This window comes from Hippoglossus hippoglossus, chromosome 4 (genome assembly GCF_009819705.1).
Source record: "Hippoglossus hippoglossus isolate fHipHip1 chromosome 4, fHipHip1.pri, whole genome shotgun sequence".
Lineage (NCBI taxonomy): Eukaryota > Metazoa > Chordata > Actinopteri > Pleuronectiformes > Pleuronectidae > Hippoglossus > Hippoglossus hippoglossus.
The window spans coordinates 16,815,976-16,830,924 of NC_047154.1; the positions used below are offsets into that span (position 1 = coordinate 16,815,976).

General features: G+C 37.9%; 1 protein-coding gene across 3 annotated transcripts in view; it reads left to right on the plus strand.

The window, feature by feature from the left end:
• The window catches only part of psmd1 (proteasome 26S subunit, non-ATPase 1), a 33,677-nt gene extending 27,039 nt beyond the window's left edge, over window positions 1–6,638 (plus strand). Inside the window, exons 21-26 of one of the 3 annotated variants that reach the window (XM_034582907.1) lie at window positions 1,060–1,152; window positions 1,504–1,590; window positions 2,951–2,984; window positions 3,015–3,178; window positions 5,066–5,231; window positions 6,431–6,638. In XM_034582907.1, the coding sequence (XP_034438798.1) occupies window positions 1,060–1,152; window positions 1,504–1,590; window positions 2,951–2,984; window positions 3,015–3,178; window positions 5,066–5,212 (525 nt within the window). In that variant the 3' untranslated portion in view covers window positions 5,213–5,231; window positions 6,431–6,638. Of the gene's footprint in view, window positions 1–1,059; window positions 1,153–1,503; window positions 1,591–2,950; window positions 3,179–5,065; window positions 5,232–5,517; window positions 5,880–6,430 lie in introns of those variants that run through there. The other 2 variants (XM_034582906.1, XM_034582905.1) reach the window with 2 other exon arrangements.
• The last annotated feature ends 8,311 nt before the right edge of the window (window positions 6,639–14,949 follow it).

Consider the following 14,949-nt stretch of genomic DNA (forward strand, 5'->3'; position numbering starts at 1 on the left):
TGCAGCAGGAGGGTTGGAGGTTGGGGTGGTGTTGGGGCAGCAGGGTTTAACAGACCCTGTGCTGCATCCTGCCAACACTCGTCAGCACCTGTTTAACTACACAGCACGAGTCTTCACAGACGCACCTGTCGCCACCAGACAAAGAACATATTTACCACTTGTTCTTTTTCAGAAGCCATCATGTATCTTATCTTCCAGACTCTTGCTACACAAGAAAATCCATTCACTGCCACTCAGCTTCTACAAATGTATTGAAATGGCTGAAGTGAGAGGTGATATATAATAAAATGTTCCCTTCTTGGTCACACGTTATGCTGCATTGCTTCTCTCCTGGAACAGAGATGGTTTCAATCATTTACTTTCAGTGAGTGTTATGAAAGATAATCTCCAGCCACAGCAGCACCAGGTGCCTTCTGTTTAGTGTCAGCCTTTAGATTATGTTTGTCTCAGTAGAGTTGATGTGGCCCCTTCTTCTTCATTTAAACATAAGGTTGCAGCTATTGGAACAAAAGCACTGTCGCCTCTTTTGGCTTGTTGGTCTAGCAGTAGAAACTCCTGTGTAATGACGAAGCCCAAACTTGTTGGACAGTTTAAGAAAGGCAGCAAACACAAGATCAGACCATACTGATGAACGTGAAAGCATCTGTATGCATACAGTTTTATTAGTAGCTTCCTTTTTTAATGTTAAACAAAAATAAACAATGTGCCCAGAAGAAATTACAATCAGCAAATCAGTGAAATTTGTTCATTGAATTTTAAACTACCAAAATATACAGAATAGAACAGGTTGTGATGTGACATTTTCTGCCAAAAGAACAGAGCAAACTTAATTTTTTTTGTTTTTAAACAGGACCAACAGTCTGCAGACATGTTCATGACTGTGTGAGGCTTTGTTTACTGTCGACATGGAGAATGTGCTTTGAGCTAAATGCTTGTGTCTGTATGACCCACACTGGAAATATCAGTCGTTACCCTCTAAAGTGGATCCAACAGTGATCTTAGCCAGGTTATGTATTAATAAATCCAAAAAAGTGACCATCTTTTTGTCGTCTTTTTCAGATGCCCAAGGTGCAGTACCGCTCCAACTGTAAGCCCTCCACCTTCGCCTACCCACCAGCCCTGGAAGTTCCAAAGGAGAAAGAGAAGGAGAAGGTGAGAACTGAGGCGCCACAGCACATCAGCTTGTTTTCCTTTCCCTTGACTGAAATGATATGTCGAGGAAAGTTGCTATTTCTTCATTTTGATTTGTGAATCATTTTGAATCCTCCCAGTCAGACTCATCATTTTCTTCTCCCGTTACGTTTATTATTTGGGCTTCCCCAAACTATTTTTTCTCAGTTGATTCATGTCTCAATCCTTGATGCTCTAGAAGAAAGTATTGAAAGCAGCGTTTCTTTTGTGGTTGACTAGCTTTGTACAGTTCAAGCTGTGTTTGTAGAAGGTCTGAGTGTCAGTGGTATTGTTTTACACTGTGGAAACATCTCTGCTCTCTCTGCATGGCAGGTATCCACTGCTGTTCTCTCCATCACGGCCAAAGCCAAGAAAAAGGAGAAGGAAAAGAAAGAAAAGGAGGAGGAGAAGATGGAAGTGGTAAGTGGAAATACCCCAAACTCTAATCCCTGTCCTCTCTCAGAATAATCCTGTTTTATTTCTTTTATTCCTTTTTTTTTAATTTTATTTTTTAATATTTTCTCAACATGTTCCTTTTCTCAACTGCAGAAAAAGCTCTTTGAATGCTCAGGTATAAAATCCCAACTATCTGTATTCTGGATGGTTTCTCCATGCACAAGTCTCTCTTGCTTTTTAGCTCCACGTACACACCTCCTTTTTAATTCTTCTCTCTTTCTGGCTTTAAAGTTTCACTCCTCCATGCCCAGTGCAGTCAGTCAGGGAGCCAGTAAAACTTTCATTGGGACTTTTTCTGGGCGTTAGCAGCGTGTTTGATGTTGTCTGCCACGCTACGTCTCAGCTCTAGTGCTGAGAGACGAGCCTGGAAACGTCCGGCCTGCTCACATCTCCGCTTTTTCATTTTCATTTGGTTTAAGTCATTGAGAAGCAGCTGAAGGGGAGGGATCCGCTCAAACTGGGGACAGAATTTGATTTGTACATATCTCTTTTGCTTCTTCTTTTATTTATTTATCTGTTTTAACAAATATAAAACAATAAAATAGTAGATTGATGAGGATTAAAATTTAACTGAACAAGGAAATGTATTGAAGAATATATGTTTCATATAATAGAATTAGAATTAGATATTGCACATTGATAAAAAACTAAAAATACAATGTCAATGTATATAATATATATCAGCATAAAGGATAACTCGTACCTTAACACTAATGTAGCTGTGGATGATAATAAAAAGCCAAATAGACCTGTTGAAACATAGATTTCACACTGACACACACTCTTCCTGTGGCTTTATCTGGTCGAATAGTCCAGGTTGAAGCCTCCGATTAGAAACTTGAGTCAGGGGAGAAAAGACAGAACATTTGCAGGAGATGATGTTTGGTCCAGAAACACAAAACCTTTTTTTATTACCAATTCCCTTGTTACATTCTCTCCTCCATTGTCTTGTTAATGGTTTTTAGTGTCGACCTGATAGCCCAACAAATCACCGGACATAACAGGCACCAGAGCAGGAAACTGACTGAATCGAAAACAAAAAAAAGGAAAACCTGGATTTATTAACTATAAATCCTGCAAACTGTCAAATAATGTCAGAATATTTAAGAGAAAAATGTATTATAATTGTGGTTTAAGTGTGGTGGGTTTAAACTCATCAGTGGAAGATGAGCAATATTCCTTAAGACATATCTCAATAGTGCAAATTATACAATTCTTTCAAAGAGTCAACAGGAACCAGAAGAGAGGAAATATGTAAAAAACAGATAATGTGAGGACAACAGAGGCCCTGATGTAGAAGTCATGTACTGATTGTTTGTCGCAGGAGGTCCAGGAAGCCGAGAAGGAGAAGAAGGATGAGGAGAAAGAGAAGGAGAAAGAGAAGGAGAAAGAGAAGGAGAAGGAGAAGGAGAAGGAGAAAGAGAAGGAGAAGGAGAAGAAGAAAGAGGCAGAGCCAAACTTCCAGCTCCTGGAGAATCCGGCCAGAGCGATGCCAGCTCAGCTCAAAGTCCTCAACATGCCCGAGACCTGCCGATACCAGCCCTTCAAACCGGTAACTACAGCCCACCCCACTGTGTCTGTTTGTTTCCAGATAAAATTATTCACAACAACTTCAAAAGAGACGGTTACAGTCAAAATATAATAGATTGTTCTGGCTACCACTTCAAAACCAGGTATTTCACTTTAGAACTGTGATCGTAACATTTCCCATATAAGATGTTAAATGCACTTATTTAACTCCTCACTACTTTTTGCTAATCCTTTTATAGCACCATTAAACGAGAATTCTGGGGACGTCCCCGAATTACATTTAAAACCTCTGGAATGTACTTCACATGAATTAGATTTAACAATGAAACATTATCTCAGGAGTTTTCCCTTCAAACTAAATCAATCAGATCTGTAGGTTGGTGTTTGGCTTCTGTGGAGAATCTAAATGTCCAGAACAACCCCCCCCCTTCAGGGCTGTAAACCAGACGACTGCTACTCTGCTGTAAATGTTGACAGTTTTCCGCAGTAAATGAGAGGAAGATGTGTGGTCACCCAATGAGAGCTCACCTCAGTCTTGTAAAGAGGAAGTACTGTTTAATTCTGTGTCTAGTTAGCTATGCTCAAGAGTATTATATTGTATTGACTTATCGGATCAGATGCCAAAATACTGTCTTTGCTGGACTTAAGTTTTGTAATGCCGCCTTCCTTTTAGGGCTTTGTTTTTACTCTCAAAGGCGCGTTTAGGAAGTGAAGAGGTTTTACATATTTATCTTAAAATCTGGTCAATGTCAGGAGGTTTATTGAAAGCCTATTAAATTAATATGAAGTTTCCTGTGTTTGATTGTTCACTGGAGCTGAATGACTTCTCAAATTGTTTTTATACTCCTCTGTGGAGATTTGCTCAGAACAAAAAACACATTTATGACCTGTTCATCTTTTTGAATAGATTAACCCTCACAAGTCCTATATTTCATCTGCATTTTATAGTTGGGCCATCTTAACAAATTTAATGATTTTTTTATATACACTATGGATTATGCATAATTACTTGTTCCGGTATTTTACTGCTCATTTTTGTCCTGGGCCCTTTAAAGATTCTGGCCCCGAAAACGATGTCAGTACTCTATAAGGAACCCCTTGTGGTTGTAACCAGTAGGTGATTTGGTTGAAGGTGGTGCCATCCCTCTTTACAACCTGACGATTCTCCTATCCCCTATGAGAGGGAGGGCTCCATGTAGAAAGAGAGAATTTGTATCTGCAGTTGAGCCCACGTTGTGAGATCCATAGTTAATTTTTAAAAGTTAAAAAACCTAAATGGATAGAAGAGGAGAACAGTGCTCTGTGCCTCGCTCTCCCTCTCTGCCTCCCCCATACAAACACACTGGCCGTCTGTCACAGTCAGATTGACCATCAGCGGCACCGGGAGAAATCCTACCCGCATCAGTGACCTTTAAAACATCCACAAAGATTTTACCCTCCGTGGCTGGCAGGATTCAGCATTTAACTGTGCGCATTCACAAGCATACAGGACTCTACTGCAGTCACCTTCAGAAGTTAATCATCTGGAGAAACACCCTCAACTAATATTGTCACTCACCCACACACACAATCTCACACAGGAAAAAACAATCCCCCCTGGTAAAAATGAACAAATCTGGAGGGTAACTAATTTCTCATCTGTATCTTTCAGTGCTGCATCACCTGCTTTATTCATTGTCATTGTAGTGGAGACTGCAGCCAGCACTCTGTAAAAGCAGAGTTCAGTATCTTTCCAATTATTACATGAGCCTCCAGTTCCTAACAGCAGTGAAGAGTGAGATGTAAACAAACACAGAACAGCTTGTTCTCCTGACATTAAACTTTAATATCAACAAAGAACATCAGCCTCTGGTAGAATCAAACCCTCTATTTTCCACACTTATTGGTCATTTTCCACATCTGTCACCAGCTCCATACAGGAGGCATCATCATCATGAAAGACACCAGTGAGGAGGAGGAGGAGCTGGTAGAGCCCGTCTCAGCCCACGGCCCCAAAATCGAGGAGGAGGAGCAGGAGCCCGAACCCCCCGAGCCTTTCGAGTACATTGACGAGTAGAAATGTTGTCACAGCAAAGGTATGTTCACAGAAATCGTTCCTGAGCTCTTGTTGTTCATTCATAACTTCAGCAGCTCGACATGTCGCTGATGTTCACCACACTGGTCGTGTTTTCCTCGTGTCTGTTGCTGCTGTGTATCTGGATAATATTTGAAACACTGGCAAAAAGTTTTGAAATTGTTAACCTTGCAAACAGAGACCACAAAAAACTGAGTTTTTAAAATAACAAATCAAAGTGGACATATGGTAACATGGCTGCTCACAGTGTGAATGTACAGTAAAGGTTCTGTAATTCTCTGTCCCAGTTCTCCAGCGTGACGCCATGTAGCCGTCAGTTCTCTTACAAAGGAAGTAGAACCATGAGATAACGCACAATGCAGGTCTGTGCTGTTGTTTCCGAGCCTAACCCAGTTTCACCCGTCACTGACGGAGGAATGTAAACACCGCTGCCATCTCCAAACGCCAGCTCACAGAAAACCTCCCGTCTGCATACGCTTAATGAATCCTGGCTGCTTATCGTGTTTGTGTTGGATTGGCCGCAGCGCACCTCCCATGTAGGAGCTCGCTGCGGCATCTGATGGGACCGATGAGGTGTCAATGACCAAATTAGGGCCTCAGAGCATGTCATCGCTTTGTGGGGTTCAAGTGCTGTGTGACAGATTCAACAGTGAAATAGGTCATTGTCAGGATGACTTTGAGTTTGGCAGCACAGCCTGGTCACAGGTTTGATGCCCTGAACACAAAACTCTGCAGTCACTGTGACCTTGAGCTCATTAGTTTTCTACTATTTTCTGGTACACACCCCACACTTCACTTTGTATCATTGGTAAAACACTTCATGCCAATCAAACTGCTGCACTAACTGGATAAACACCATTTTCTTGATTTAAGACCTAATACCTTTTCATCAATGGTGTTATGTAAAGCTTCATAAAAAAGTTTAATTATTAGAAAGTGTAGTTTTGTCAGTGTTTCTGTCTTTACCAAAAAAAAGTACTGACTTTTACAGCATTATCTTTGACTGGTGAGGTTTGTAAATCTCTCACTTAGGACGAGGAAAGTCTACATGAAATCACTCCCACTTGATGTTTATAATGTTTCATGTGTCTGAACACCAAACCATCAAGGAGGATTCTTCTATAAAGAATACTTCTTTTCTTTGTTTATAAATATTATTCAAAAAAATAAAACCTGCATGTGTTTTCTTTCTCTCCTCAGGCATCAGAAGAGGTGAGATCTCAGCATGTTGGTCCAGAGTCTCTCCTCCATTCATCCATCTAATCCACCACCTCCCTGCTTCACTTCCTCTTTTACACGTTTCTTTTTCCCGTGCCGGCTCCTTGTTTCCCAAACAGGGAATGTTTTACATACTCCAATTGTATAATTTTCAGTGCGTACAATAAAATGATATATATTGGAGACTGGAGCGAGTGTGTGTTTATTTGAGTTGATATTCCAGCAGGCGTGTGTAGAGGGAATCTCTCTAATCCCATACATTTACACTGGTTTACATTCTCTGCCCTCAGCAGCTGCTGCTACAGTCTGTCTCTGTCTCCTCTGAGCCGAGTCTCCAAGAGAACTTAACTCTGTGGGTGTAGAATGTCAACGTCTAGAAGTCGACCCTCGTCAAGATTCAATGGACCTCAGTTGAGTAGTTTTTGCGTAATCCTGCTAACATACGCAGTCGAAAAACAAAACCACTTTGGTGGAGATAACAAGCATCCAGAATATCCGATCAATAATCAGCGGATTACTGGATATACACGCATGATTTAAATGTTAAAATTTAAGATGTGTGGAGTCAAAACAAATTAGTTGGTGTTGAAAAATAAACCTTAACTGGAAAAACAGTTGCACTGAGTTAAAAAGCAACTTCCATGTTTTTACTAATAAAAATACAAAACACTCAGCTGTCAATAATGCACTTCAAAATCTTATTCAAGTTAAGGTAATAGTTTAAATTATTATTGAAAAAACACTTAAAACAAGTATAAATAAAAGAGATCAACCCCATCCTCACAATTTTATTATTTTTTATGTAATGTGTTTTTAAGTGCTTTTTATTAAAATTTTAAGATTAATGATGGCACCCTCAAAATCTTATTTTTTTCAATACAGCTTTTAATTCTGTTTCTTTATTTCTGAAAACTTTTCAATGTTTTTAAAGTCAATGTTTCACAAACTCTTTGATAAAAGACATTATCGAGCAAAGTTTGTTTTGTTTTCCAGCTGGAATCATCAGAATAGTTTTCTGAGGTTTGTTGCAGCTAAAGTTTTCGAGTCTTGTCATCACGTTGTTCTCAGTAAGAGAAGTTCCACAGTTTGGTTATTACACATCTTCAATCCAAACATCCAACTTGTAAATAGACTCAAGACTGTGGAAGAATTTATTTTATTTTCTCGTGGTTCTTGGTCTTTAAAACCAAGATGGAGTTTATTAAAACCCGATTATTTATATTTGGTAAACGAAGCTTCATGTGGAAACTCTGGTTTTGGAGGCGATCAGGGAAACGCTAACACAGGCAGTTGTTTTCTGCATGAAATGTGCTGGAATGCTTCTCGTTTGACTCCTCATGCGTAAGACTGGTGGAAAAGGGAAAAAAAAAGTCTGTGCCGTGAAGAGAGGGGGTCGTTGGAGATGATCTGCAGCTCGTCGGTTCCCATCAGAAAACCGAGCGTATGGAGGTTCAGACCAGACGTCCAGTCTAATCAGTTCCTCCCTTCACATTCCCACATGCTTGGTCATGGAGGACAGTTTAACAAAGTGTTTCTGGATGTTTCCTCTTCCTGGTTGTCAAGGAAGGATATCGTGAGGAGGAGAACACACACTCGTCATCTCAGGTCTCTAACTTTGACCCTGACCTCATCATCATCACAGAGGGATGAAGAAGAGGAAGTATCAGCAGGTCCCTGTCTGACTCCTCATCCTAAATAAAGACACAGCGGAGTCCAGAGCTGAGAGATTAACTTTCTATCACATTCCTGAAGATGCTCCTGACCCCGTGTGTCGTCCCCTCAGGAGGGAATATTTAGTCTTGCTGGAGAAATCCCTCCCTCTGTTTCCATGCTGCTCTCCAGCTTGGAGGAGATGAGCTCTCCTGCAGCCTCCCGCCTCCCGTACGACCCGGAGGAGCCTGGGTGGGATCTACATGAGTCGAATGTGTGTGAAAAATCTGGCTCGCTCCTCAGCCACGTCTCGAACTTCAGACGCTCACATTTTTCTCCTCATTCCTCTGCTCCTGCACCTGGAAAACGAACAAGTGATACGAATCAGTTATTCACCACAGAACCTTGTAAAGGCTGTTCATCACTTTCAGATGTTTCTGACAGGAACAGTTGTGAAGCTCTGTCTCCTCCAAGAATCCAGTGTCCATGAAGGTGAATGGACAGAAGCTCAGTGGAGCTCCGACACGTTTTGGTGCATGACACCAGATCTGATTCACTTAATCCCCCCCCCCCCACTAGTTTAAAATAAAAATTTGAAAGCAATTTGAAATCATCTAAATATTTTTGCTTAGGTTTTCAACACGCCCTGTTTTAGCTGCGTTTGCTGTTTATGAGCCCACTCATCACTTTTGGTTCTTAACAAATATTTGATACATCGAAATTAGTTTCACACGTCAATGATCAGATGATGAATCCGTATGATTCTGGAGATTTTCCTTTACCCATCTTGAGGAATATTACGTTTTAAGTCTAGATATTTTTCCAGACATTCAACTCCGACCTCTATAGTGATTCCTTATCTTTTGTGTCTAGCTATATTATCAAGTCAAATTTAGAATTTTGGGTGTAAAACCAATGACATTCCCATGAGCCTCAGCTGCACTTTGTGTCTGATGAAAAAACAAGCACCGTTTCTGAGAATAAAAAACAAAATTCGTGTGTAGTTCGACCTTTACTTGGTCCGTGTCCCATCTGCTAACACGGAGGAGACAGGGTTAATGATCGAGATGATTTGGCTTCACCTTGGAGAACTGTCACGTCTTCCATGTGAGACTCGAACCCCATGATCTGACATGCGTACGATGTTCTTCAATCCTAACAGACTTCAGGACGTTGGCCTGTGTTAGGGGTCAAACCTGTGACTCCAAACGCTGAGCTTGGACTTGTGCTTTTTAGGACATTTTAAAGAGACATTTTAGTCTCAAATTCCCCCAATGAGTAGAAGCGGAACGCACCATGCAAGGCAGCAGGATCCCCTGTGTGCAGTGATGGTTGTGGTGAGGGAGCTGGAGGCTGCGGCCAAGCAGCCACTAACGTCTGTCAGCGACCTGACAGAGCAAACGTCCGGGAGGTGGAGGGCATGTTCATGTGAGCAGACGGAGCATGGAGTCACCGTCTGTGGATGCTGATGAAAGGATTGAGGGTCAGCTGTCAGGCAGACCCACCAGAGAGCTCCCTGGTCAGGTCAGCGAGTGTGTGGCCTGCGGATGAGGTCACAGAGAGGCTGTTTGGCTCGACTGGAGGGGCAGCGACTGATCGTGGTCCTTGATGGAGATCTGGACCAGGCCGACTCTTCTGTTCACTCTGGACTGAGGTTCGGACTCAGGAGGTTGTGGGTTCTGGCCCCAGAGACCTTCTATCTGTGACGATGAAAAAGACGAACCTCCTACAAGGAAGCAGAGACGTGAACACATCCTGTGATGTTACTTTTGTACTTTTAGTTACTTTTTAGTTACTTTTGTACTTTTCGTTACTTTTTAGTTACTTTTGTACTTTTAGTTACTTTTGTACTTTTAGTTACTTTTTAGTTACTTTTGTACTTTTAGTTACTTTTGTACTTTTAGTTACTTTTTAGTTACTTTTGTACTTTTAGTTACTTTTTAGTTACTTTTGTACTTTTAGTTACTTTTTAGTTACTTTTGTACTTTTAGTTACTTTTGTACTTTTAGTTACTTTTTAGTTACTTTTGTACTTTTAGTTACTTTTTAGTTACTTTTGTACTTTTAGTTACTTTTTAGTTACTTTTGTACTTTTAGTTACTTTTGTACTTTTCGTTACTTTTTAGTTACTTTTGTACTTTTAGTTACTTTTGTACTTTTAGTTACTTTTTAGTTACTTTTTAGTTACTTTTTAGTTACTTTTGTACTTTTAGTTACTTTTGTACTTTTAGTTACTTTTTAGCTACTTTTGTACTTTTCGTTACTTTTTAGTTACTTTTGTACATTTAGTTACTTTTGTACTTTTCGTTACTTTTTAGTTACTTTTGTACTTTTAGTTACTTTTTAGTTACTTTTGTACTTTTCGTTACTTTTTAGTTACTTTTGTACTTTTAGTTACTTTTTAGTTACTTTTGTACTTTTAGTTACTTTTGTACTTTTAGTTACTTTTTAGTTACTTTTGTACTTTTTAGTTACTTTTGTACTTTTAGTTACTATTTAGTTACTTTTGTACTTTTAGTTACTTTTGTACTTTTAGTTACTTTTTAGTTACTTTTGTACTTTTAGTTACTTTTGTACTTTTAGTTACTTTTTAGTTACTTTTGTACTTTTTAGTTACTTTTGTACTTTTAGTTACTATTTAGTTACTTTTGTACTTTTAGTTACTTTTGTACTTTTAGTTACTTTTGTACTTTTAGTTACTTTTTAGTTACTTTTGTACTTTTAGTTACTTTTTAGTTACTTTTGTACTTTTAGTTACTTTTTAGTTACTTTTGTACTTCTTAGTTACTTTTGTACTTTTAGTTACTTTTTAGTTACTTTTGTACTTTTAGTTACTTTTTAGTTACTTTTGTACTTTTAGTTACTTTTTAGTTACTTTTGTACTTTTAGTTACTTTTGTACTTTTAGTTACTTTTTAGTTACTTTTGTACTTTTAGTTACTTTTTAGTTACTTTTGTACTTTTAGTTACTTTTTAGTTACTTTTGTACTTTTAGTTACTTTTGTACTTTTCGTTACTTTTTAGTTACTTTTGTACTTTTAGTTACTTTTGTACTTTTAGTTACTTTTTAGTTACTTTTTAGTTACTTTTTAGTTACTTTTGTACTTTTAGTTACTTTTGTACTTTTAGTTACTTTTTAGCTACTTTTGTACTTTTCGTTACTTTTTAGTTACTTTTGTACATTTAGTTACTTTTGTACTTTTCGTTACTTTTTAGTTACTTTTGTACTTTTAGTTACTTTTTAGTTACTTTTGTACTTTTCGTTACTTTTTAGTTACTTTTGTACTTTTAGTTACTTTTTAGTTACTTTTGTACTTTTAGTTACTTTTGTACTTTTAGTTACTTTTTAGTTACTTTTGTACTTTTTAGTTACTTTTGTACTTTTAGTTACTATTTAGTTACTTTTGTACTTTTAGTTACTTTTGTACTTTTAGTTACTTTTTAGTTACTTTTGTACTTTTAGTTACTTTTGTACTTTTAGTTACTTTTTAGTTACTTTTGTACTTTTTAGTTACTTTTGTACTTTTAGTTACTATTTAGTTACTTTTGTACTTTTAGTTACTTTTGTACTTTTAGTTACTTTTGTACTTTTAGTTACTTTTTAGTTACTTTTGTACTTTTAGTTACTTTTTAGTTACTTTTGTACTTTTAGTTACTTTTTAGTTACTTTTGTACTTCTTAGTTACTTTTGTACTTTTAGTTACTTTTTAGTTACTTTTGTACTTTTAGTTACTTTTTAGTTACTTTTGTACTTTTAGTTACTTTTTAGTTACTTTTGTACTTTTCGTTACTTTTTAGTTACTTTTGTACTTTTAGTTACTTTTTAGTTACTTTTGTACTTTTCGTTACTTTTTAGTTACTTTTGTACTTTTAGTTACTTTTGTACTTTTAGTTACTTTTTAGTTACTTTTGTACTTTTAGTTACTTTTTAGTTACTTTTGTACTTTTAGTACGTTACGTCACGTCACGTCACGTTACTTTACGTTACATAACGCTACATTACTTTACGTCGTTACGTCTCGGGGGGGTTTTGTTAAGGGCAATATGAAACTAAAAGTGAAATATTATTGATATTTCTATTTTTTTTTCTCAAATCTGTTATCTGATCAAAACACCCATGAATGTGCTAATCTATAAGAACTGTTACATCTGTAAACATCAGCTTATTTGTATAATAATGGAAATGAATATGTATGAGTTACGTTACTTCACTTTACTTCACGTCACGTCACGTTACTTGTCGTTACTTGTCGTTACTTTACATTACGTAACGCTACATTACGTTACGTTACTTTACGTTACGTTATGTTACGTTATGTTACGTTACGTCACGTCACGTCACGCTACTTGTCGTTACGTAATGCTACATTACGTTATGTTACTTTTAGTTACTTTTAGTTACTTTTGGTTACTTTTGGCTACTTTTGGTTACTTTGTTGTTACGTCACGTTACGTTACGTTACGTTACGTTACGTAACGTAACGTAACGTAACGTAAAGTAGCGACAAGTAGCGACAAGTAGCGACAAGTAACGAAAAGTAACGAAAAGTAACAAAGTAACGTAAAGTTACTAAAAGTAACTAAAAGTAACTAAAAGTAACTTTACTTAAGTGTTACTTTGTAACTTTTCGTTACTTTTCGTGACTTTACGTTACTTCACGTTACTTTACGTTATGTTACTTTACGTTACGTTACGTTACTTCACGTTACTTCACGTTACTTCACGTTACGTTACTTTTCGTGACTTTTAGTTACTTTACATTACTTCACATTACTTTGTTACTTTGTTACTTTTCGTTACTTTTCGTTACTTTACGTTACGTTACAATACTTGACTTGACAGTATTTTAACAAAGACACAAGTTGAAAATATGTGTTTTGAGTTAATTGTACAACACAGACCCACAAGACAAAGATCTGTGAGACCCAAGCTGACCTGGATATGTTGGCTCCATATACCTGCTGTATTTAAAATAACTCAGTAGATGTAGTATTTGAAGTTTACATTTGAAAGACTATTGAATATTTCCTGGTCAGACTATCATGTGGGTTATTCTAGTTTGGTGGTAATAGATTCAGTATACTCACAGTATATCATGGTTGGTTCTGGAGTTTCTATCTATATAGTAAATGTGAATAATAAACAGGAAGATTAACATCATATATACATTTTATTCTTTTGTCTTTGAGGTTGTAAGTCTATTGCAGACAATGAAACAATTCAGAAACTGTGCATGAGGTATAAAGAGATTTATAAAACTGACATCATCATCTTTAATGTTCTTGGCAGTGTGCAGTTCAGGAAAGTGTCTGATAAAGCTCACAAACAAATAGACACCCTGTCTTCCTGGTTGCAATGAGACAGATCCCAGTTTACCAGTTTTCTAGTTCAAGTTTACATTTCAAGACATTTTTGCTGGGAGCAGTTTCCATTTAAAAATCAATCTTTGGATGCAAAGAGTTTTTCACTTGAGCCCCCGCTCCCCAAAATGTCTGTGCATGGCCCTGAGGAAACCAATGGGTACAGTAGGAGTCTTTGCTTAAGACATGAACGTTGTTGTGTAATTACAGGGCAGTTATCTAATCTGTCATAATTCAATATTCACTTTCATGATGTGGTGTGAATGTACAATTAAAAGAAGTATAAAGATGTTATAATATCAAATCCAACCCACCAGACACAGTGGTGGTCCAGACGCTTGACGCAGGATCCACAGGTTCGACAGTGTCCGGCCCGCGGGGGTCGCATTGTTTTGCACACAGAGCATCTGCTCCACTTTTCTGTCAGGGCAGGAGGAGAGGAGGAGGAGGCCGCTGATTGGATGGATCCATTAAGATAACCCTAACCCCAAAAAAAATAAAATACGGACAGACAGACGGACAAAAAAAAATTAAATAAATAAAATCCGTCCGTCTGTCCGTCCCAAAAATAAAAAAAAATACGGACAGACAGAAGGACGAAAAAAATATAAAATCCGTCCGTCTGTCCGTTATTTTTGGGACGGACAGACGGACGGATTTTATTTTTTTTTCGTCCGTCTGTCTGACAGACGCAGGAAGTGAAGCGTTTATACGTTTTATATGTTCAGTTTTACACTGAGGAGTCATTGATGCACCAGACTCTGTTATTGACCTTTTTTTATGAGCAGCTTCAGGAAGTAAATCCAGCTCCTGGTCTCTGTGCCACACGATCGTCTGTTTACTCGGCTCTGCCCCAGAGTCTGAAGTTTACTGTGTTGACGTTCACTTGGCCCCTCTGATCCCAGATCAGGCGACTGGTGTCCAAACAGTGTGAAGAGTTATATAAGGCTCTGTGTGGTGGCTGGGATCCGTCAGCAGCAGAGAGACGGGACAAGTGCTGAGTCCAAGCTCTGCGTTCGATCCCCGAACAACACTTCACTGAGGAGTTTCTTCTCATCAGCTGTGGAGTCAGGCCTGGAGAAACTCCTCCTGAGGGGGAGCAGGAGGTTTTAAGATGGATTCCCCTGAAAAACAACAACAACAGCAACTGATATCTGTGCAAATAAATATGAGAAGCAAAAAAACTACATGATTTGACTTATGAAAGTCACAGTAACTAAAAAAGTATAATCCATAAATCTATTGAAGTAGAAAATGAGACACATTAAACACATTTGTTGCTTGATCAGACAACATCATCGTTAATAGTTATATAGTATAAATCCCTTGACTTTGATTTATTTAAGAAAAAGAAAATCACACATTCAGATTTTTCACCTGCCCAGTAAAACTACAGCTGAAACGATTGGTTAGTTTACCGACAGAAATGAAATCGGCAACCATTTTTACTTCCATTAAAGTGGACTAATATCTGTGGACTCTTAATTTGAGC